Source organism: Biomphalaria glabrata, chromosome 5, assembly GCF_947242115.1.
Source record: "Biomphalaria glabrata chromosome 5, xgBioGlab47.1, whole genome shotgun sequence".
NCBI classification, from domain to species: Eukaryota; Metazoa; Mollusca; class Gastropoda; family Planorbidae; genus Biomphalaria; species Biomphalaria glabrata.
In genome coordinates, this window is record NC_074715.1 from 24,068,565 (window position 1) to 24,094,271 (window position 25,707).

Sequence of the window (25,707 nt, forward strand, 5' to 3'; positions counted from 1 at the left end):
GTTTATATCATCAAATCAAACAAACATAATAAACACGTGACACTCCCCACCTTTTTCCCAACAGGTCCAGGCCATTGATAGCATCATAGCGCATTTAGAAAGCTAAAAGAATGAAATTGCGCTATTAAAAATACACATTTACAAATATTTCTAATCGCACATATTTATTAATGTTAGTCTAGAATAGTCTAGATCTATTACACATTTAATTATATGACTGATCCAAATTCATTGATACAATTATGCTAAATGTAGGCTTTGCTTTTTTTTTTTAATGTATCTTTCTTATCCATTTGGTAGACAGAATTGAAGTTGAAGTGAGCGTACATGGCATTGTTTAGGTTCTACTGGAACTAATAATCGTGTGATGAAGTAGTCCTCTGTACACGAATTACTTCCCTTTATTCTTTCGATAAGACTCATTGCTATGTGTAGCCACCCGTGTCTTCTTGGTGTGGTCTCTGTGTCAACATTCAATTCATAATTGTCTTCTTTGGACATGGTTTGATCAGCTAGCACTCTAGTGTCTAATCATGACATTCTATCAGATGTTTAAGGACTTGTGTTCTAGATGTGTTCAGATGTTTAAAGACTTGTGATCTAGATGTGTTCAGATGTTTAAATGACTTGTGTTCTAGATGTGTTCAGATGTTTAAGGACTTATGTTCTAGATGTGTTCAGATGTTTAAATGACTTGTGTTCTAGATGTGTTCAGATGTTTAAGGACTTGTGTTCTAGATGTGTTCAGATGTTTAAAGACTTGTGTTCTAGATGTGTTCAGATGTTTAAGGACTTATGTTCTAGATGTGTTCAGATGTTTAAATGACTTGTGTTCTAGATGTGTTCAGATGTTTAAGGACTTGTGTTCTAGATGTGTTCAGATGTTTAAGGACTTGTGTTCTAGATGTGTTCAGATGTTTAAGGACTTGTGTTCTAGATGTGTTCAGATGTTTAAAGACCTGTGTTCTAGATGTGTTCAGATGTTTAAATGACTTGTGTTCTAGATGTGTTCAGATGTTTAAGGACTTGTGTTCTAGATGTGTTCAGATGTTTAAATGACTTGTGTTCTAGATGTGTTCAGATGTTTAAGAACTTATGTTCTCGTTTTTAACCACACGTTCCAATGTGTTCGAAATATACTTTGCGTAGTGCTGTTGATGAAAGATCCGGTTGATTGACCTTGACCTTGTTCCACGAACATTTCTCGCGACGCTTGATTGGATTTGTCAGCTATTAGATGAGGGCATCAAACATTACAGAGATATCAATCAATCAATCGGCGCGTGCATCTTGCTATTGAGGTCATTCAGACCATTGCCCAAAGAGATCGATCGTGGGCATTGGGGAGTGCATTTCGTTGTCGACTGTAATGGTCATTTATTTTGACTATGTGGTGAATCCAGACACCCTCTCCCGAAATAGCCTTGATTTATTGAGTTACAGGACTATTGCAACAGTGTTGTTTGTTTGAGTTACAGGAGCAGGAATAGTAACCATCTTGACTTTTAGGACTTCTTACAGCACTAGCGTTTTTTTTCTTTGACCTCGTGAAGTTGTCGGCCATGTTTTATTCGCTACAGCAGACGTCGTTGTCTTCAAATGGAACAAAACTGAAGGAAATAGCTTCGGGGGGCCTCATAGTCCCTTAAACATCATAGTCGCAGAAACATCATAGTCACTCAAACATCATAGTCACTGAAACATCATAGTCACTGAAACATCATAGTCACTGAAACATCATAGTCTCTGAAACATCATAGTCACTCAAACACATTTATATATATATATATATATATTTAGTTATTTTCAACCTATTCAGCATATTTACACAAACACACACACACACACTCAAACAAACAAAGAATGTTGTCAAAAGAGTCACATGATGAATCTTCAGCAATTCTGAAGTGTTTTGTTCATTACATCTATTTATCTATCTATCTATCAATCTATCTATCAATCTATCTATCTATCTATCTATCTATCTATCTATCTATCTATCTGTCTGTCTGTCTGTCTGACTGTCTGTCTAGATATAGATACATATGACCTATTTATCTATATATACACATAGATAGATATGACCTATTTCTCTAGATCTAGATATAGATACATATGAGCTAGGTAGGTATTTCTTGAAGAAAGATGAGTGATATATATTCCTAATAGAATCAAAATGTTTGTTAACTTAGCAGTAAACTTTGAAACAAAAAAAAAACTCATCTCATTTATTGATCACGCTCTTCGCCTGCATGTACGGACACACTATATCAAGAAACTAGAGGAATAAGCACCAGTAACAAGAACAAACCAACCTGACATCGGACATATTTTAGGAAAGTCATGACAACCTTTTAGCAAACCTTATATCAACTCTGGGGGGGGGGGGGGGGGGGTAGAATTCATTTTGAATTGATACAAACAGCGCAGCAGTAAATCTCTGGCCAGAGGCGTAAATCCGCTGATTGGTTGGATGGCCCTCGAGTCAAGTTAGTCTTCCGGAATGATGACATTTTGTTTCATCCTACTTATAATGAATGAGTAATTTCACACTTTCAGATAAAGGGACACAACTAGTGAACATAGATAACTAGATAACATAGTCCGCATATGCACCCACGTCAATGCTTAAAGTGTTTGTGATGAATTTTCAGTTGATTTGATGAAATGATTTATTCAAGAGTTATTGCACTCGTATCTGATGAGCCGTAGAAAGTACCTTGCGTTAGGATTTGAAATAAGGATCATACAAAATGGACTCTTTTTTTTTTGTCGATACTATGTTCTATATGCGACATTAAATGTCAAGATCAGGAGTCACGTGATTTAATGGAAATTAAAAAAAAAATGCTTTTAAAGATGGAAAAAGGATTCATGTTTTAAAATGTAAAATAAACTTTTGAATGTTGCTTTCCAATGCACTCGGTGTTTTTATGGGATTTATTTTCCTTCATTAGGGAGGAGCGATTTCCATTGATTGTGAAGTCTTATCCAAATATGTATTTCTGGATACATTTTAAATGTATGAAGCCCTGGAAAATGTCCAGTTCATCAGCACAGTATCTGGATACGACTTCTGATTTTGAAATCTCCGTTTAAATCCAAGACAGTGGCGTCACTGGGGAGGTGCGGTACCAAAATATGCTTATTCATTTTTAAAATCTAGAACCAGGTGTCATATTAAGACTTGAAATGATCCTAAACTACTTTATTTAAATAAGTCAATATTTATATTATTTGTTTAATTACTTTATTAAACATGACGCTTACAAAAGAGGGGAGGTAATGTGTTTTCAAAGACAGCAAATTGACTCTATACTAGCACTTTTTTAACAGCCAGATACCGTCTCCTGATGTCCAGTAAATAGCTCTATACTGAACATTTTGCAAAACTTCTAAATAAACATACCTATGTTCTATTTTTATTTTATTTTTTTTTCCCCTTACTGTTTTGAAGTCTACCACTCATGGATGAGTTAAAGTTGATTAGCATTAATGAACAAATAGTACAAACCATTCTGTTACATCTCTGTACATGTAAAACATGTAGAGCACTCAAAAGTAAAGTGCCATCTGGGTTGTATAGTGGGTAGATATGTATGTGTTCATGTATTTCAGACCAATCAACTGGTCTGGTTTTAAAGGCCATAACATGCTTCTGGTACTGGCTTCTAGGGCCAGATACTGATAGTGTATATAAAGTACATATGTAAGTACACAGTGTAAGTAAGAACTGTAATAATGGGATGTTGCTTGACAGTAATAGCTGTGTACAGTGTCAAAAGGCTGTCCTAGCAAGTAGCGTTAATCCCTTCTGCTCAATGTTTAGCAATAAATTCTGTGGCGTGGATCAAGCGAAGAGTAGGTGTTTAGCTCTCCACATTTATTTATCACACTCATTATACTAGACCGCAGACGCGGAAATTGCCGAACAGTAATTCACCTCTAATATACTTAGAGGAGAGTATGGCCGCGTTCTAGATCATATGGCTAGAGATAGTGAAGGTCTCCGGTTCCTATCCCAGCGGATTCTAGAAATAATGTTTGCCGCGAAAATTGTATACAGGCAAAAACCAAAAGGCAGGCGACCCAAAGGCAGACCCCGAATGCGATGGATTGATGATGTGGAAGCAGATCTGCAACAGCTTGGGGTTAGGGCGTGGAGACGAAAGGCCGAGGGGAGATCTGAATGGAAGAATGTGTTGAAGCAGGCCAGAGCCCCTTGTGGGCTGTATCGCCACTGGGATGGATGGATGGAACCTAACCCATTATTAGAGGCGAGGTGGCTGAGCGGCAAAGCGCTTGACTTGGCGGGGTCCCGGGTTCGAATCCTGGTGACGACTGGGTTTTTTTTTCTTGATCCTTGGGCGCCTCTGAGTCCACCCAGCTCTAATGGGTACCTGACATTAGTTAGGGAAAAGTATAGGCGGTTGGTCGTTGTGCTGGCTACATGACACCCTCGTTAACCGTAGGCCACAGAAACAGATAACCTTTACATCATCCTCCCTATAGACCACAAGGTCTGAAAGGGGAACTAGACTTTTACTTAACCCATTATTAATTTAATATTTTAAATCTTTTTAAAAGTCCGCAAAAAATTAAAAAACAAAAAAGAAAAACTAAAGCAAAAAATAATAATAATCAATTATTTCTCTAGGTATTGTCCGCTGCAATCAGGAGCGAATAGTCAGTTTCTTTTCAATTTTTATTTTTAAAAAGATTACACTAATTAAATTATAATAATTAGGTAGGCCAAGGGAGTTAAGTTTTATACTTATACCTACATCAAAAATAGTTACTGGGAAATGGATTATTGTAATCTACTGGTGCTTTGTGAAGCAAAAGGTCACTCGTGTAGGTGTGTGTGTGTGTGTGTTACATAGTCTAGCTTGATAATTGAGATATGTCTTTAAGTAAGCAAACTCGGTACCCTGTGTCTTGAAGTCCAGCTTCCTAATTCACATTTTTCTCCAAGTAAACAAACTCATTTCCCTCATAAGGTGTGACCTTTAGCCAGTGTCAACATGTTGAATGCTGACATTACGTTCACCTGGACTTCATGTGGTCACCTGTCTATCAACTCATTGTGATGGGCTCAACAAATAAATGGGCTGGATGCTGTTCATCTCTACCTCTGGAGATGTACCCGCACAGCTAGACAGACTGGTCTGGTCAGCTTTATGGAGTTCAGGAATATAGCATGTTAACTAATCCACTCAAAGGCAGGCATGTTAACTAATCCACTCAAAGGTCAGGCATGTTAACTAATCCACTCAAAGGTCAGGCATGTTAACTAATCCACTCAAAGGTCAGGCATGTTAACTAATCCACTCAAAGGTCAGGCATGTTAACTAATCCACTCAAAGGTCAGGCATGTTAACTAATCCACTCAAAGGTCAGGCATGTTAACTAATCCACTCAAAGGTCAGGCATGTTAACTAATCCACTCAAAGGTCAGGACAAACAAAAGTTTTAAAAAGTGCCTTATAGTGATGAGTCGTCGGGGCTCAAATTGGGCACAAGTTTTGATCCACTGCCACATTTTCTTTGAACGCACTGTTACATTCATCCAAACATACACACATACACATGTATAAACACTTGTACGGTTATATGGTGTTACTAATGGCTCGATCTTTTGTATCGTACAGACTCATGACATCCTTTGGATTGATTTAGAATGTATTTCTTGTATTAGATGAAATGTCTTGTTTTAGAATCTATAGAGAACGAAGAAAAAGAAAGAAGAAGAATCTATTTTCTTGTTTTAGAATATATTTTTGTATTAGATTAAAAGTCTTGCTTTATATTGCCTCTGCAATTCTATCTGTTGTTTCAGATTTTGTTCTTGTATTAGAATATATGTTTTATTTTAGCTTCTGGTTATTGTTTTAGATAGTCTTTATTATATTATTTGAGTCTTTACGTATGTATACATATATATATAAATGACAAAGGACAAACACAACTAATCGCTTTCTTTGATCAACACACATACCACAAAACTGCAGAAATAAATGAGTCACTAGAAGAGATTGAGAATAAAAAGTGCATTTTGTGAATGAACAGAGAACAAAGACTAGTCCAAGGAAGAAAACATCGTGGAATAGAGTCCAAGGAAGAAACATCGTGGAATAGAGTCCAAGGAAGAAAACATCGTGGAATAGAGTCCAAGGAAGAAACATCGTGGAATAGAGTCCAAGGAAGAAAACATCGTGGAATAGAGTCCAAGGAAGAAACATCGTGGAATAGAGTCCAAGGAAGAAACATCGTGGCATAGAGTCCAAGGAAGAAACATCGTGGAATAGAGTCCAAGGAAGAAACATCGTGGAATAGAGTCCAAGGAAGAAAACATCGTGGAATAGAGTCCAAGGAAGAAACATCGTGGAATAGAGTCCAAGGAAGAAACATCGTGGAATAGAGTCCAAGGAAGAAAACATCGTGGAATAGAGTCCAAGGAAGAAACATCGTGGAATAGAGTCCAAGGAAGAAACATCGTGGAATAGAGTCCAAGGAAGAAACATCGTGGAATAGAATCCAAGGAAGAAACATCGTGGAATAGAGTCCAAGGAAGAAACATCGTGGAATAGAGTCCAAGGAAGAAAACATCGTGGAATAGAGTCCAAGGAAGAAACATCGTGGAATAGAGACAAAAATTACTAACGATAAATTGATCCCAGAAATTGCCTAATCAAATTTGAGATGGCGACGTCAAGCGCAATGATTGGCCCAATCATAAAAGAGATATTTGAAATAGAGTTTCAAAAAAAATTGACAGAGTTGGTAATAGCATGATGCAGAAAAATAATCCTGTTGATAACTTCATAAAAAAAAGGTTTTCAGCATGACCTAATTGTCCCAGATAATAGCATTTCTACAACAAGGTTCCTGTTTTTCTAGAATCATTATTTTTTTTTGGCGGGAGGGAAAAAATCTTGAACAAAATGTTATATAAATTGTGTGCTTATGAAATAAGTAAACCTCTTCTTTCTGACGTCTTGCGTGTGTGCTACGTTTCAATAGCCTGACTTCCTTAGCCTTGGAATAGTTCACAAAATCCTCAGAGTGACAGACTTTCCTTCAAAAAAAAATCATCTTATTCGACGAGCTATCACGTGCTAATCTAGTCGTGTTTGTTAATAAGTAATTAGACACTTAAACTCTGCTAAGTCATTGGTTTTCTTGGCTGATTCAGGCACCCCACTCTAGTGGTACTAGGGAAGAAAGAGCACTTCTACAGATTCGCCCTTGCATAAACAATACAAAATGTGCCTTTATCTTTATGTCTTTCTGAATATTTGGATTAGGTTGTGTTTCTATATCTGTAAGTTATAGCTCATTATGTATGATTGTTACTAAGTGGGGTGATTTTACTCATGGTGTTACTCACATGTGAGTATTCATTTGTTATAAACTTCAAGCCAATAATTTGTCCTCTATACAACTTATTTTAAATACAACTAACCTGCAGACACTTGACAATCTTGCACATCTCCTGCCCCAGGTACCAGACGCCAGTGATATCTTCGGCCACCGTGGGCGGTAGGCAGATCAGTATTACCAGAAAGTCAGCCACCGCCAAGTTAACCAGGAAGATGTTGGTGGCGCTGCGCATCCTGGGGTTTCTCCAGACGGCGAACCACACCAGACAGTTGCCTAGCAGCCCGATGACCAGCACCACAGCAGAGAACAGGATGAACAGCCAGTTAACGATAATAACATCCAGGGGGTCCTCCTGGAGGGCGTCTAGGAGACCCTCCGTGGTGTTGCCACTCAGAGTATCATTGGCAGAAGAATGGTTGCTCGCGCTGACAATGAATTTTATATTTGTGGAGAGGAGATTTATCCAATCTGTGTTTGCCTGGGACTCCGTCGATGACATGTTTGAATAATGATAAGAGCCGTGACCCCACATCTCCATAGTCCTCTGGTTTATTGTTTTATAGTGAGTATAAGGCTTTTTTTTTATTTTCACAATGTCTTGTCTATCACGTGACCATGTTGTTAGATATTAAACTCTTGTCATTTTTCATAAGATTGTATTACTAAACTTTCAATTGGAACAAATCACTAGTCATACTATCGGTACAAACATATTTTAGGAGTGTAGACTTTTAACATTTAACTTCTTTAGATGCTTGGAGTCTATTCCCCTTAAGGTAACAATGGCTCTTCTCTAAATCAATACTTGGTAGTTACGTCACTAATGTATCAACCTCTAAATTCTATATCCATATCTCGTTAACTGCTCGTATCAACGCGCTCAGTTAAATGAACATGTAGATAACTCTAAGGCAGAGACCTGTACCTAGACGTATACCAAAGTCGAAAGACCATATCTTGTAATTAACAGTCAAAAATAGATTTAATAAAATATCATTGTAAGGCTAGTATTACTCCAGAACAAAGTGGAACCCGCCAAAAAAAAAAGCCTTTGAAAAGAGAGAGAGAGTCGTACCTTCAGCTCGTGGCTTTACAAAATCTAAATTTGATGAGAACCTACGCGGATATTTACCAATTAGCAACTGCACTCTTCCAATGGTAACATATTGGAATGTCGTTGTGTCCAAGAGGATCACGGCTAAAGACACAGCTCCATTGCTAACCACGTGACTAGTACCATTGAGAGTAAATCACGTGACTGAGAGTCAATAGCTTCTTGAATGCAACTGAAATAGAGATAAAAGTAAGAAATGATTAAACACCAGACAAGCGGAAAGGAAACAATCAAGAAATGAAAACATAAAAACAGGAAGAAACAAAACAAACTTCGAACCAGCAGCAAAGAAAAACAAAACAATAAAGACACAAAAACACAGACGCACACACACACACACACTGAAGCTTCTGTCTAGTAAAAGAATAGCCCACGGAAGTGAATTTTTTTTAAAGTCTGGTCATCTTCCATCCAATATCCACTTTGTATTGAAACTTGACCTTGTAGCCAGATCAAGTCTCAGATCAAGTTCATGTGTCTGTCTTCAAAGTGCTTTTAGCATTAGCTGCGCGAGATCTTTGTCCCAATTATGTAAATGAAGCACGAATACTGGATTTAACAACAGGGGCGTAGCCAAGTTACAATTGCGCACCGGACATATCGAGACTCAACCCACCCCAACATTATGGAAATATAATAAAGATTTCATGATTCAAATCATAAGCAAATAAACAACAAAACCAAACCGTTTATCTTTAGCTGTTCTTAGTGACTAAAGCAGGCAGAAACTACGCAAAGATCTAGATACACTCAAATGTCTTCTACTTACTCTACACGTTTGTCTACAATGAATCTTTTTTTTTCTGCTTTACTAGCAGTTGCGATGTATACACCACAAGATCTATGTCATTAACATTACAGGACACCAACAAAAAACAAAACTTTTTGATATTGTCCCCAAGAGAAACTCAATGAACTTCATAAACTTCTTTTATTACACAGCACACGTACAAACACAAAAAGAAACCACTCAGCAGTTTTATCTTAATTAGGCTCTGTCTATGCCCAACCCAACTGCTACAGCTTTTCCAGTTCTTAATATTGCTTTTACATATCTATGTACTATATATATCTAAGTGGCTAAATTAAGTTTTACTAATTATCATGGGCAGAGCTCTTCTTTGAGCTGAACTAATTCCTTGAGATGAAAGAATAGAACTTGGTTGAGCGTGTCTGAAAACTGTACAACCAATTGTGTGGCTTACCGCCCTTGGGCTGATAGTCAGCTCCTGCGTGATAGAAGCATGTGTATTAAATAAATAGCAGGCGTACCCATAATGGACAGCTCAAATAGATCTTGATCACAAGGGTGTTGTCAATGTATTTTCTTCACTAGGCTTATGTTTAGTTCAGATCACTTAGACTTACTTTGACTTGGGTCCTCCCGAGATATTCGACGCATAGAGCAGCAAGCTTTCTCCAGAGATATCGATACATGGTCACTGCAATTTATTTATTTATTCACTAAATTACACGTTTTATTAACTTTATTGATTTGGTTCAATATTTGAGGTATTAAAAATATGCGCAATTGTCCCAGAGCGCAGATGCGCGATGATTTTGATATTGTTTAATGTAAAGTAGAGTGCCAATGAAGAGTGCCGATGAATTAGATCTATATATGATGTGAAACTCATGTGTTTTAAGGCGAACGGCTATAGAGGGTGTTATGTGGGCGGAATAACAACCAACTGCTATCAGGGCTGGACTCAGGGATGTCCTTAAAACAAACAAAATCCTCACCGGGATTTGATCTCAATACACCTCTCAGTTCTATTCTATTCAAAGAAAATGAAACTAAACAAACGAATAGAATCATTCATACAAAAGAAATATATTTATCTGACTTGCAACCATGGCGCATAGTATGAAATGCCACAAAAAAAAAAACATGTACTGTGTTATTGAAATTCTGATGACTTTTTACAAAGCTTATATCAACTCATTATGTCTGTCTCTCTGTCTGTCTGTTAAAAATGTTTTACACGCTATTTCTCCCACACCCATTCTCGAATCAGGTTGAGATTGCATAATTATTCATTTGCATATATACATAAAGCTCCTCTTTCGTGGTCGAAGATGAGCACATTTCTGATTTCCTATAGACTTGAAGATGGCTTAAAGTCCAATCCTCGCTTTAAAAAGCCGGCCGCATACATGGCACGGGTGGGTTAGGTCAGTTGCAGATAGGCCTGCTTCTTCTCTCAGCTTTTTGATGGTTCGGCGCTCTTTCGCCTTGGCCACTCTTCTTACTTCAAATCTTGAGACTCCGAGACTCATAGCTTCACGCCATGAGGAGCGATGGAGAGCTAGTGCTTCCCAGCCGTGAATGTCGATATCGCATTCCTTGAAGGAGCTATTGAGAGTGTCTTTGTAGCGCTTGTATTGACCTCCCTGGGAGCGTTTTCCTGCACACAACTCCCAGTACAGAAGTCGCTTGGGCAGGCGATTGTCTGTCAAGCGGACTACATGTCCCGCCCATCGAAGTTGGGACCTTGGCATAGACAAGACATTACCAACAACCAAAAAAAATGAACCAACTAGTTAATCAATCTCTGGTAATTAATTATTTTGCTTGTTAATAACAAAGGCAATTAATCCTTCAGTATTCACAGACTTTCGTCCCCTTAGAAAATTGAACACGTTATTTCTCGCACATCCAGTCTCGGACCCAGTTGGACCCAGTTTAAACTTTAAATAATTATTTATTGCTCCTAACAAAGCATGAATCAATTTAAAAAAAAAAATTAAACAAATCTTCAATTAATTATTGGAAATGAATAATTTTGTTCGATATCGAATAAGGGAAATAACTTCTACCTTATTGAGAGCTATAGTTGTAAGTGCGGAGTTTTTATTATTGCTTGATAAAAACGGATTTTTAAAAATATTAGGCTTGTTCTTCTGTGGAATAAATCTGATAACATGCAAGCCCATTGAGGTGTTTCCACTTGTCCATTGTTTCAATGGGAACTAAAGAATGAAATGTGTTTCCACTTGTCCATTGTTTCAATGGGAACTAAAGAATGAAATGTGTTTCCACTTGTCCATTGTTTCAGTGGGAACTAAAGAATGAAATGTGTTTCCACTTGTCCATTGTTTCAATGGGAACTAAAGAATGAAATGTGTTTCCACTTGTCCATTGTTTCAATGGGAACTAAAGAATGAAATGTGTTTCCACTTGTCCATTGTTTCAGTGGGAACTAAAGAATGAAATGTGTTTCCACTTGTCCATTGTTTCAATGGGAACTAAAGAATGAAATGTGTTTCCACTTGTCCATTGTTTCAATGGGAACTAAAGAATGAAATGTGTTTCTTTTAATGTACGTTTTAGAACAAAATAACAAGATATATTGCTGGCAGGAGATAGAGTGGAGATCTTGGACAAAGTCATCAGCTTCGTAATGAAACATAATGATGACCATATTATTTAAAAGGAAAACTTTTCATGGTAAAGCGACTCTTTGATTGCGACATAAGCGAACAAAAATTGAGACATGTTTTAAATGGTAAGAATGAGTCATATGAATAATCACATCTTATTCGTTGTTAACAGGTGATTAAAAATCTGTTCTAGTTACGGGTTTGTGAATATCGTCATCAACAATTGTGTTAGTCGGCATGAAATTCTGTTTGAGAAACACGATTGTTAGACAGAGACGATGATCTGAAGAAAAGTTCTCAATCTTATATATATGTAGGCAAAATACCACTCGTTGACCACGAGATCTCTTACGTACAGTCTCGCATCACAATCAGTACACAAGTTCCTTTTATCTCCTAGGCGTTCACTAAGAACCGGTTTTGACAGATTCGCAACCCGACGACCGCAAGTTCTATCAAACCTTTGTATTTTATTTTCGATATTTCCCACAAAAAAAAAAAAGCTGCAGTCTATATAAAAGCATAAATAGAAATATCTCACAAATTACGAAATGTTACAGCATCTTTTTCTTTTTTCATTTAGTCTATTTTTAATATGTTTTACGTCATTTCCGCTTCCTTTAAAAATCCAATCCTAATAGCATTAAAAAGATAGATCTATCGTCTTTTTCTTATGATTAAAAAGTATGCACTCAAAAAAGTTAAAACTATTCATAGATGCTATACATAGATTCAAAAGCTGAAAAGTGTGTGTTACAGGGATAACTAATCGGAGGATTCTAAACAAGTTTAGGGTTGTTTCTGTAATAACAAAAAGGTTGAAAAGTGTGAAAGTGTGGGTTTTGTGTGTGTGTGGGAGTGGGTAACGGTCAAAAAAGCAACATTGATGGTTCGAAGCCGAAAACAAAAGTTTGTGTGTAAGTAGGACCAACTGTTTTGTTGTGGTAGGGAAGGGGTCGGGGGAGCAGGTCAAAGTCATACTAGAATTCACGGGCCAAAAGCATATGTGCGTGTGTGTGTCTGGAGGGAGGTTATCAAGCGGGTCTTTCTACATCAAGTCAAACGTCTATGTCGGAAAAATTAAGACGCACAGGGTGAGCAAAAAATGCAAAAAGAAAATGTGGGTTCCAGAAAGAGAGAAAGAGAGAGAGAGAGAGAAAGAGAGAGAGAGAGAATAGAGAAAGAAGGAAAGAAAAAAAAGGCCGGGCCAATACATCTCCTTGTAACAGCTAAACTAATCCATGGGCTAATACGTGTGTTCAGGAGAAGCGTCCAAATGTGGCCATCAAAACAATGTAATGCTGGGAACAAAGCAACGGCCGGTGTGTACTTCTAGTCACATGATAGCCATAGAGAAAGTTCAAACATTAGTTTAGAATTTAGTTTACAAGCTAATAAGAAATTGAAATATTTAAAAAAAGTAGTGTTTTTGTTTTTTTGGTTGCAGGAGTAATTTTTTTTTAAACATGTATATATAAATCATAGAAATAGTGATACTAAAATGATGAATAGTATAAGCCTCAAGACCATCTTACATCTGTGCTTAGAATACTAAGCCAAGAATAAAATAAATCTACAGACTGAAACGAAGCACATCTAATGTTTACGTGGCTCATAGAGTTCGAAATGAATGGAGTGAAAGTACATGGACATGCCAACTAGAAAACAATCCAACTCTAATATAACCCACAGTTAGTATCTCGAGGATTTCAACACGACACCAAAGCCCCCAACACCAAGGGAGGCAAATCAATCAATGGGGTGGTTTTTTACGCTCTCAACATTCAAATCAAATCGAACATTTTACGAGTCAAATTATTTTTTATAAATCTTTACCACCGGCTACGCCCGTCATTTATATCGCGATATTTTTACTTGTTAACCGACAAAATAGCGCGGACAATATAGCGCCGACAAAATAGTGCGAACAAAATAGCGCACAAAAAATATTTTTCAGTCATTTTGCAAGAAATACTTTTTATATCGTATAATAGGAATAGAGTCAATATTTTTTATTTGTTTTAATGTTATCATTATTTTAGATTTCTTTAGACTTTAGATAGCTTAAAACATAAATATGCAAACATTATGCAAGAATTATAATAAGCAGTAATGAATAAGTTCAAAATATAGCATTTATTTATATATATTCGGTGACCGGTCACTTCATCCCCGGTCACTTCATCCCCGGTCATTTCATCCCCGGTCACTTCATCCCCGGTCACTTCATCCCCGGTCATTTCATCACCTGGTCACTTCATCCCCTGGTCACTTCATCCCCCGGTCACTTCATCCCCGGTCATTTCATCCCCAATTAAATATTTTATATATAAATATGATAATGTAAAATGCTTTTTGACATTTTATGACTTGTTACTAATGCGTTTATAGTGTTTCCTGTTCCACTTTGTTTTCTTAATGAGAAATCTTATAGTATATTGTAAATCTGGGTGTGTACTTAGCTATAGGCTTCTATTGGATGTGGGGGTTGTAATATCATAATATTTTCCGGATCGAAGGCCAAGGTTTGGTGGAAGTAGTAAAAAATCATTTCAGAGATAGAAGTGCGATTAGAATAATTATGACCGTGCCGCTGATAACTTATCATCAAAGGCCAAGGTGTGGGGGAAGTACGACCATGTTTCACTTTATTTTATTTTTCAATCGCTCTTTCTTGAAAATGGGCACTTCATTTTTAGCCTTGAAATAAGGTTTTATTTTTTTCTAAAAAAGGCTGAGTTCACCCATCCTCGTGATATCATGTCGCCTGTATAAGTTTTGCTTTAATTCCTTTTAAACATTAACGTGTTACAATTTTGTCATTTAAATAAAAATGAATACATTAAATATTGCTCATTTCATAATTTTTAAAATTACAATTTGTTAGATAAAAATGATCAGATGATGAAAATATCAGGGGATGAAATGACCGGGGATGAAGTGACCAGGGGATGAAATGACCGGGGATGAAGTGACCGGGGGATGAAGTGACCAGGGGATACAGTGACCAGGGGATGAAATGACCGGGGATGAAGTGACCGGGGATGAAATGACCGGGGATGAAGTGACCGGGGATGAAGTGACCGGGAACCATATATTCATATATCAAAAGTGCACTTCAAAAACAAAGATACTTCTATACTTGTCATATTTACACACACACACACAAACTTTCACAAAGTGAAATTGTATGCAATGTCACGTAGAAACTCGATCACTGGCTTGTTTCCATACATTGGCAATATAGCTTCAAGTCGTCTGTTAAGTTGGAGCTGTACTTTGTCTCGCTTTCAGCTTGACTTCGTTCTCCAGCATTGTACCTCATAACCTCTTGTTCTCAGTGTTCTCCTGTTCTCTGAGGAAGTAAGAGATTAACTTGTACACATTGGGGGGGGGGGGGGGGGGGTTTAACTTGTACACATTGGGGGGGGGGGGTTAACTTGTACACATTGGGGGGGGGGGGTTAACTTGTACACATTGGGGGGTTAACTTGTACACATTGGGGGGGGGGTTAACTTGTACACATTGGGGGGGGGTTAACTTGTACACATTGGGGGGGGGGGTTAACTTGTACACATTGGGGGGGGGGGTTAGCTTGTACACATTGGGGGGGGGGGGTTAACTTGTACACATTGGGGGGGGATTTACTTGTACACATTGGGGTGTGTGTGTTAACTTGTACACAGTGGTGGGGGGGTAAGGGGTATCTCTCAACTGATAGCTGAAATGCATGGTGTTAATCCTCTACTGAATTGTTTTGTTTGTGGTAAATTGTCTTGTACTCAATCTTAACATTCCTTATTTTTTATTTCGGAATTCTTGGAGTTATTTTTCAATTTCGTCTCTTGCCACCAACGTAGTTGTGCTGCCAAAAGTCATACATATTTCCTACATCTGGCCGAGCATCATTTAGTTCTTCGAAGACAGTATTTACATCGGCCGGTGAGATAAGTCATCGCCAGCTTAACTAATCCTGGCACGCCTAAGCTTGCCCATGTTGCAGTAGAAGACGCCATGATTTGATCAAAGAGAGATGCCGCAGAGAATCAACATTTCTGATTAGACTATAACACACATGTGTAACACACACATCAACATATACCTAGTCCTTGAACGGGGTCACCACATTTCAAAAAGATATTTGTTAATAACTTATGCATTCTAGACATTCGTGAAAAGGGGGAATGAGATAAAATGTTAAAGTACTCTCTTTCTCTGCAAATATGGCATACTTTTAGATTTATTAATATTGAAGTTGATAGAGACCTCAGTAAAAAAAATTGTGCCCAAGGCCTTCACTTACTAAAATCCGATATTTTTATACACATCATATATTAGTCCGTGTTATTTTGTCGGATCACCATTTTTACTTCTAAAGAGAATTAAAATCAAAGATTTCCAGAAATTACTTCCCTTGTTTTGAATCTCTCTCCCTCCCATTTTGTTATGTATGGTAGTAAAGCTAATACATGTAGGAGAAATATTACTTTGTTATGTATGGTAGTAAAGCTAATACATGTAGGAGAAATATTACTTTGTTATGTATGGTAGTAAAGCTAATACATGTAGGAGAAATATTACTTTGTTATGTATGGTAGTAAAGCTAATACATGTATGAGAAATATTACTTTGTTATGTATGGTAGTAAAGCTAATACATGTAGGAGAAATATTACTTTGTTTATGTATGGTAGTAAAGCTAATACATGTAGGAGAAATATTACTTTGTTTATGTATGGTAGTAAAGCTAATACATGTAGGAGAAATATTACTTTGTTATGTATGGTAGTAAAGCTAATACATGTAGGAGAAATATTACTTTGTTTATGTATGGTAGTAAAGCTAATACATGTAGGAGAAATATTACTTTGTTTATGTATGGTAGTAAAGCTAATACATGTAGGAGAAATATTACTTTGTTTATGTATGGTAGTAAAGCTAATACATGTAGGAGAAATATTACTTTGTTATGTATGGTAGTAAAGCTAATACATGTAGGAGAAATATTACTTTGTTTATGTACGTACAAGGATGCATCAAACTCTCCTACCCACTTACGTACAGCTGTATTATCTTACAGTTAATTACTTTTCAATTCATTGACAATATGTCATAGTTTTCAGTATTGCGTCTTAAAACTGATAAAGAGCTTATGGCTTACTTTATAACGCAGAGCAGTGGTTCTCAAACTGTGATAAACTGTTTTAAAACTCAATTATTTTATGGTTGAAAACAAACTACGACCATTTTGTGGTTAGCACCAGTGTCTTTGGACTTACTACATTGTTGTGACAATCATTAAAAGTGACAACATATAGAATTAGGTCGAACTAAGAATAGTTAATATCTTGCTACTGGTAAATACAAAGGTAAGCACATTTCTGAATGCATACCAACTGTTGTAACTGCATCAAGCTTTTTATCTTTCTCACGAGATGTCATTTATGATAGGCTGTGTCACCTTTGTTATTAATGAATCTATTGTATGTTATATATATATATATATTATTTTATAACGTATTGAAAAGTTTGGTCTCTATTATTTAGATATGATTTACTAGATTATTAAATATGATAGTTTGATATGATTCACAAGACAATAAACTATGATATGACAGAATAATCCTCAACCATGATATTATGATATTTTCAATATTATATAGTATAATATTATAATTATAAAATATGATTCACTTTTTAATAAGAAATTATTACAAAATCCACCTAATAGTCAAATTTCCGACGGCTTCGTGGTTGTCGTTCCTAACTAAAAGCAGACGTATTGAAACATCCGGTCACGTGTGTTGAGACCGCAGTGACACATGTTTAAAACAATAACAATACCAAGAAGAATGTTATCTGTGAATGTATAAACTATGAATACACTATCTCCCAGCGACTGGGCCCACCACGATGGTACTTGAGTCCAGCACTGATTCAATTATTTCTCTTCTGCTGAGATTCCATTCCCTCCCTCCCCTTGTCGGCCAACAACCTGGGCTCTGGCCTGGACTTTAATGTTTTTAGCACTTTGTCAGACCTAGTGATACTTTTCTCCCTTGTTTAGTTTTTGTACATGGGAGGCAACCCTTTGAATGACACTCTAGTTAGGAACTATTTTTTCTCCACTGGGTCTGTCCAACATCTTCAGTTGCTGAGTAACTATGTCAGATGATAATTGATTTCATTTTAGTTGAAGTGTATTGTCAGAAATCATTTTAATAAAAATGTTTTCCTGATGGGATCAGATTATACTTTTGTGTAGTTTTTTTTACTTCTGACGTCACTATTAATTCCTGCAACTTTTCTGGATTCACCAAGTTTCTAAACGTGCAGATAATCAAAAGGAAAGAGTATCTACTAGCACTTGGCTTTCTTGGTAAAGAAATGTGTATTACATAAGAATAATTACATTGTTTTTTAAGGCCGGAACACCAATGGAACGCCCTGTATCCTAAAGTAAAAAGTATGTCTTAGGAAAAGTTGTTTTTTCTTTCTCTACAAGTAAAAGATCCAATAGTTGTACTAGAGCTCCTCCCATGGACACATCGTCTTTCAGAAAGTAGACCCACACACACACACATTTATTTGATCATCCATTGAAGCCCTAAAGAAAAAGAGATGTGTGCGTTTAGCTTTGCGTTCTCTCTGGAAACATGGAGACAGACGTCTCTAGCTCTACAGTTTGAGAACATCAAAATCAAGATGGCGGTGAACAAACACTAGGGATGGAAACGACGAGGAAGAACTAGACAACTGATGAGCTTCAAACTGGCGTCACTAGCGTCTCGACACACCAGGACGTCTTGCAGGACGTCTTGCAGGAGATTTGAGCTAGGACGTATGTTTATGATGGAACGTCCGAAACTTATAAAGAAACAAAACAACTTATAATAAACATGGTAATAACCAGATACACATATTTGTAAAATACAACACGTCCGTTATACAACTTACAATAACATAAAATATTTGAACTGTTAGATATTCTGCAAGTAATCTAACAGCAGTGAACTATGTCAGTGGTTTGAACCTTTTTTTTTTTTGTATCCAACATTGAACAGTGACAACATCAGCAATGTCGCAGACATTCATTACAATAATCAGTAAATGAACATTCCATGGATGTATTGAGTCGCCTCAAGATAAACGTAGACCAATGTACTTTGCATAAAAACATTTTCAACGGAATAAAGCCATGAAATCAAGTCTGCTTCAGGAGCATAAAAACAGCAAGCCTCTTCACAAAAAAGGACCAGGTCCTACTATAAGAATCATCATGAACTATTAAAAAAAAACTATCGACTATTCAAACAAATATTTAGAAAAACAGCAGCAAATCAGAAGATGGTTTATTGACCTTTTACATAATTGCAGAGTTTATTCCAGAAAAAAAGTCTCATAATGTTGGGAGAAAATTGATTATTCCAATTTTACAAGACGTCATTTCCACAGTGATGCATTCAGATCTAAATGAGGTTCTGAAAGTATTACCATTATGTGACACTTCCTTTCAAAGACGGATTGATGGAATAGCTTGTGTTGTGAAACAATAAACTATAAAGATGGAATAGCTTGTGATGTGAAACAATAAACTATAAAGATGGAATAGCTTGTGATGTGAAACAACAAACTATAAAGATGGAATAGCCAATGATGTGAAACAACAAACTATAAAGATGGAATAGCCAATGATGTGAAACAACAAACTATAAAGATGGAATAGCCAGTAATGTGAAACAACAAACTATAAAGATGGAATAGCCAGTAATGTGAAACAACAAACTATAAAGATGGAATAGCCAATGATGTGAAACAACAAACTATAAAGATGGAATAGCCAGTGATGTGAAACAACAAACTATAAAGATGGAATAGCCAATGATGTGAAACAACAAACTATAAAGATGGAATAGCCAATGATGTGAAACAACAAACTATAAAGATGGAATAGCCAATGATGTGAAACAACAAACAAAATAGCCAGTGATGTGTGTAGATGAGTCAACTTTAACTGATAACTTATCCTTTACCTTGGTTATGTCAATTGCACCATGTTCCGTTAGTCGTTTCAAACATAATGTAAAGATTTGTTTTCCTGACAAACTTATCAGTTACACATAAGGTGAATCTACTTTTTGCTTTAGCAAGGAGACTCTAAAGAAATGAAATTAAAAAATGTTGTAGCTTGTGCAAGTGAGGCTTGGGAGCTACAAAGGTTTAAAAAGATTTAGGAAATAGGAAAATCTTTCCAATTCAGGTCACATCTTGTTGCTAAACAACATAGTCTACAACTTCTACGTGACCTACAACTTCAACGTAACCTACAACTTCAACGTGACCTACAATTTCCACGTGACCTACAACTTCAACGTGACCTAAAATTTCCACGTGACCTACAACTTCAACGTAACCTTCTACTTCAACGTAACCTACAACTTCAACGTAACCTACAACTTCAACGTGACCTACAACTTTGTCTTACATGTCTTGTTGAGCGTGACCTACAACTTTGTCTTACATGTCTTGTTGAGCGTGACCTACAACTTTGACTTACATGTCTTGTTGAGCGTGACGTACAACTTTGTCTTACATGTCTTGTTGAGCGTGACCTACAACTTTGTCTTACATGTCTTGTTGAGTGTGACCTACAACTTTGTCTTACATGTCTTGTTGAGCGTGACGTACAACTTTGTCTTACATGTCTTGTTGAGTATGACTTACAACTTTCTCTTACATGTTTTGTTGAGTGTGACGTACAACTTTGTCTTACATGTCTTGTTGAGTGTAACCTACAACTTTGTCTTACATGTCTTGTTGAGCGTGACTTACAACTTTGTCTTACATGTCTTGTTGAGCGTGACCTACAACTTTGTCTTACTTGTCTTGTTGAGTGTGACCTACAACTTTGTCTTACATGTCTTGCTGAGTGTGACGAACAACTTTGTCTTACTTGTCTTGTTGAGCGTGACCTACAACTTTGACTTACATGTCTTGTTGAGCGTGACGTACAACTTTGTCTTACATGTCTTGTTGAGCGTGACCTACAACTTTGTCTTACATGTCTTCTTGAGTGTGACCTACAACTTTGTCTTACATGTCTTGTTGAGCGTGACGTACAACTTTGTCTTACATGTCTTGTTGAGTGTGACCTACAACTTTGTCTTACTTGTCTTGTTGAGTGTGACCTACAACTTTGTCTTACAAGTCTTGTTGAGTGTGACCTACAACTTTGTCTTACATGTCTTGTTGAGTGTGACCTACAACTTTGTCTTACATGTCTTGTTGAGTGTGACCTACAACTTTGTCTTACTTGTCTTGTTGAGTGTGACCTACAACTTTGTCTTACATGTCTTGCTGAGTGTGACGAACAACTTTGTCTTACTTGTCTTGTTGAGTGTGACCTACAACTTTGTCTTACATGTCTTGTTAAGTGTGACCTACAACTTTGTCTTACTTGTCTTGTTGAGTGTGACCTACAACTTTGTCTTACTTGTCTTGTTGAGTGTGACCTACAACTTTGTCTTACATGTCTTGTTGAGTGTGACCTACAACTTTGTCTTACATGTCTTGTTGAGTGTGACATACAACTTTGTCTTACATGTCTTGTTGAGTGTGACCTACAACTTTGTCTTACATGTCTTGTTGAGTGTGACCTACAACTTTGTCTTACATGTCTTGTTGAGTGTGACGTACAACTTTGTCTTACTTGTCTTGTTGAGTGTGACGTACAACTTTGTCTTACATGTCTTGTTGAGTGTGACCTACAACTTTGTCTTACTTGTCTTGTTGAGTGTGACCTACAACTTTGTCTTACATGTCTTGTTGAGTGTGACCTACAACTTTGTCTTACATGTCTGGTTGAGTGTGACTTACATCTTTGTCTTACAAGTCTTGTTGAGTGTGACCTACAAATTTGTCTTACATGTCTTGTTGAGTGTGACCTACAACTTTGTCTTACATGTCTTGTTGAGTGTGACGTACAACTTTGTCTTACTTGTCTTGTTGAGCGTGACCTACAACTTTGTCTTACATGTCTTGTTGAGTGTGACCTACAACTTTGTCTTACATGTCTTGCTGAGCGTGACCTACAACTTTGTCTTACATGTCTTGTTGAGTGTGACCTACAACTTTGTCTTACATGTCTTGTTGAGTGTGACCTACAACTTTGTCTTACATGTCTGGTTGAGTGTGACTTCCATCTTTGTTTTACAAGTCTTGTTGAGTGTGACCTACAAATTTGTCTTACATGTCTTGTTGAGTGTGACGTACAACTTTGTCTTACATGTCTTGTTGAGTGTGACCTACAACTTTCTCTTACATGTCTTGCTGAGCGTGACCTACAACTTTGTCTTACATGTCTTGCTGAGTGTGACGAACAACTTTGTCTTACATGTCTTGCTGAGCGTGACCTACAACTTTGTCTTACATGTCTTGCTGGGTGTGACTTACAACTTTGTCTTACATGTCTTGTTGAGTGTGACCTACAACTTTGTCTTACATGTCTTGCTGAGTGTGACGTACAACTTTGTCTTACATGTCTTGTTGAGTGTGACCTACAACTTTGTCTTACATTTCTTGTTGAGTGTGACCTACAACTTTGTCTTACATGTCTTGTTGAGCGTGACCTACAACTTTGTCTTACATGTCTTGTTGAGCGTGACTTACAACTTTGTCTTACATGTCTTGTTGAGTGTGACCTACAACTTTGTCTTACATGTCTTGTTGAGTGTGACCTACAACTTTGTCTTACATGTCTTGTTGAGCGTGACGTACAACTTTGTCTTACATGTCTTGTTGAGCGTGACGTACAACTTTGTCTTACATGTCTTGCTGAGCGTGACCTACAACTTTGGAATTGTGTATGAGCAAAAGGTTGATCAATTCGTTTACAAAATGTATTAAATGAAACTGCAGCTACAAGGAAAGAAATAAAACGTGATCTATTCAAAGCAACTCATTGTCTCTACTACCGAAAAACTATATCTCTTTTATCACAATGTTTCAACAAAAAATCTATTAAAAATGTTATTTCATTTGAAATGACTGCACTTTAGAACTAATACTAGTGACCAATAGTACTGCCACTCCGATGGTATAAAGTGTGCCTTAGAGTTATTACTGTGGATTCATTGGTAACTTCTATCTTGCATTGAATGCTTAGGATTAATTCTTCCTGTCTGCTTGGTGTGAATACATTTCCCAGCAGTCCATGAGACAAATGGTTTGTGACAGGGAAGGCCGATAACCTGAGTCAGATTTTCATGTCATTGACTTTCTGTCTTCTCGAATCCTGTCAGGAACTATCTGCCTATTGTTTGTCATTTCAAGTCGTGTTGACATTTAAGACAAATGACATCATGACAAGTTGACAGTTTGCTAAAGTTTAATTTGAAGTAGACAATTTAAAAAAAAAAAGACATTTCGATCAAATAAATCTCGGGGGTTCAAACATTCAATGTTCGTCTTCTCAAGAAAAGTAAAAAAAAAAATATAATATTCGAATACGTCTCGTTTCCATTATGATACCGCTAATTGTAGCAATTACACGAGAGTCGTCAGCCGACAAAGTCGTTACTTAATTTAGATGTTCAAATAAAATAAATACTTTTAAAAAAATACAATCCTGCCATTATGAAGTGGATAACTATTTCGTAAGAGCCATTATTTTAAATACTAAATAAATGATAGATTGAAAACAAAGTGGATCAGATTTTACCCCGTTTCAATGCACCCTCCCCTCGAACAAAAGTCCTGGTTAAGTGAATGTATAAATCTACTCAGAGTATATACAATTCTTAAGACAGGCCTATAGATCTGGACTTTAGACTTTGAATGAAGGCGGTGCTAGCCCTATAGATCTGGACTTTAGACTTTAAATGAAGGCGGTGCTAGGCCTATAGATCTGGACTTTAGACTTTGAATGAAGGCGGTGCTAGGCCTATAGATCTGCACTTTAGACTTTGAATGAAGGCGGTGCTAGCCCTATAGATCTGGACTTTAGACTTTGAATGAAGGCGGTGCTAGGCCTGTAGATCTGGACTTTAGACTTTGAATGAAGGCGGTGCTAGGCCTGTAGATCTGGACTTTAGACTTTGAATGAAGGCGGTGCTAGCCCTATAGATCTGGACTTTAGACTTTGAATGAAGGCGGTGCTAGCCCTATAGATCTGCACTTTAGACTTTGAATGAAGGCGGTGCTAGCCCTATAGATCTGGACTTTAGACTTTGAATGAAGGCGGTGCTAGGCCTATAGATCTGGACTTTAGACTTTGAATGAAGGCGGTGCTAGGCCTATAGATCTGCACTTTAGACTTTGAATGAAGGCGGTGCTAGGCCTATAGATCTGCACTTTAGACTTTGAATGAAGGCGGTGCTAGCCCTATAGATCTGGACTTTAGACTTTGAATGAAGGCGGTGCTAGGCCTGTAGATCTGGACTTTAGACTTTGAATGAAGGCGGTGCTAGCCCTATAGATCTGGACTTTAGACTTTGAATGAAGGCGGTGCTAGGCCTGTAGATCTGGACTTTAGACTTTGAATGAAGGCGGTGCTAGGCCTATAGATCTGCACTTTAGACTTTGAATGAAGGCGGTGCTAGGCCTATAGATCTGGACTTTAGACTTTGAATGAAGGCGGTGCTAGGCCTATAGATCTGGACTTTAGACTTTGAATGAAGGCGGTGCTAGGCCTATAGATCTGGACTTTAGACTTTGAATGAAGGCGGTGCTAGGCCTATAGATCTGGACTTTAGACTTTGAATGAAGGCGGTGCTAGGCCTATAGATCTGGACTTTAGACTTTGAATGAAGGCGGTGCTAGGCCTATAGATCTGGACTTTAGACTTTGAATGAAGGCGGTGCTAGGCCTATAGATCTGGACTTTAGACTTTGAATGAAGGCGGTGCTAGGCCTATAGATCTGGACTTTAGACTTTGAATGAAGGCGGTGCTAGGCCTGTAGATCTGGACTTTAGACTTTGAATGAAGGCGGTGCTAGCCCTATAGATCTGGACTTTAGACTTTGAATGAAGGCGGTGCTAGGCCTGTAGATCTGGACTTTAGACTTTGAATGAAGGCGGTGCTAGGCCTATAGATCTGGACTTTAGACTTTGAATGAAGGCGGTGCTAGGCCTATAGATCTGGACTTTAGACTTTGAATGAAGGCGGTGCTAGGCCTATAGATCTGGACTTTAGACTTTGAATGAAGGCGGTGCTAGGCCTATAGATCTGGACTTTAGACTTTGAATGAAGGCGGTGCTAGGCCTATAGATCTGCACTTTAGACTTTGAATGAAGGCGGTGCTAGGCCTATAGATCTGCACTTTAGACTTTGAATGAAGGCGGTGCTAGGCCTATAGATCTGGACATTAGACTTTGAATGAAGGCGGTGCTAGGCCTATAGATCTGGACTTTAGACTTTGAATGAAGGCGGTGCTAGGCCTATAGATCTGGACTTTAGACTTTAAATGAAGGCGGTGCTAGGCCTATAGATCTGGACTTTAGACTTTGAATGAAGGCGGTGCTAGGCCTGTAGATCTGGACTTTAGACTTTGAATGAAGGCGGTGCTAGGCCTATAGATCTGGACTTTAGACTTTGAATGAAGGCGGTGCTAGGCCTATAGATCTGGACTTTAGACTTTGAATGAAGGCGGTGCTAGGCCTATAGATCTGGACTTTAGACTTTGAATGAAGGCGGTGCTAGCCCTATAGATCTGGACTTTAGACTTTGAATGAAGGCGGTGCTAGGCCTGTAGATCTGGACTTTAGACTTTGAATGAAGGCGGTGCTAGGCCTATAGATCTGGACTTTAGATTTTGAATGAAGGCGGTG

At 37.5% G+C, this 25,707-nt stretch overlaps 2 protein-coding genes across 4 annotated transcripts in view; one reads left to right on the forward strand and one right to left on the reverse strand.

The window, feature by feature from the left end:
- The window catches only part of LOC106063479 (orexin/Hypocretin receptor type 1-like), a 176,255-nt gene that overhangs the window by 138,967 nt on the left and 11,581 nt on the right, over positions 1–25,707 (reverse strand). For 2 of the 3 annotated variants that reach the window (XM_056028515.1, XM_056028513.1), the window contains exon 2: positions 7,466–8,669. In XM_056028515.1, coding sequence (XP_055884490.1) covers positions 7,466–7,921 — 456 coding nt within the window. In that variant the 5' untranslated portion in view covers positions 7,922–8,669. The remainder of the gene's footprint in view (positions 1–7,465; positions 8,670–25,707) is intronic. The other variant, XM_056028512.1, reaches the window with a different exon arrangement.
- Positions 20,596–22,785, forward strand: LOC129926306 (uncharacterized). Its single transcript, XM_056029616.1, has one exon. The coding sequence runs from the start codon at positions 20,596–20,598 to the stop codon at positions 22,783–22,785; it is 2,190 nt and encodes a 729-aa protein (XP_055885591.1).

What these genes read in the sequence shown, in the direction of transcription:
- LOC129926306 (XM_056029616.1), top strand. Translation starts at nt 20,596, where the DNA reads ATGACTTACAACTTTCTCTTACATGTTTTGTTGAGTGTGACGTACAAC.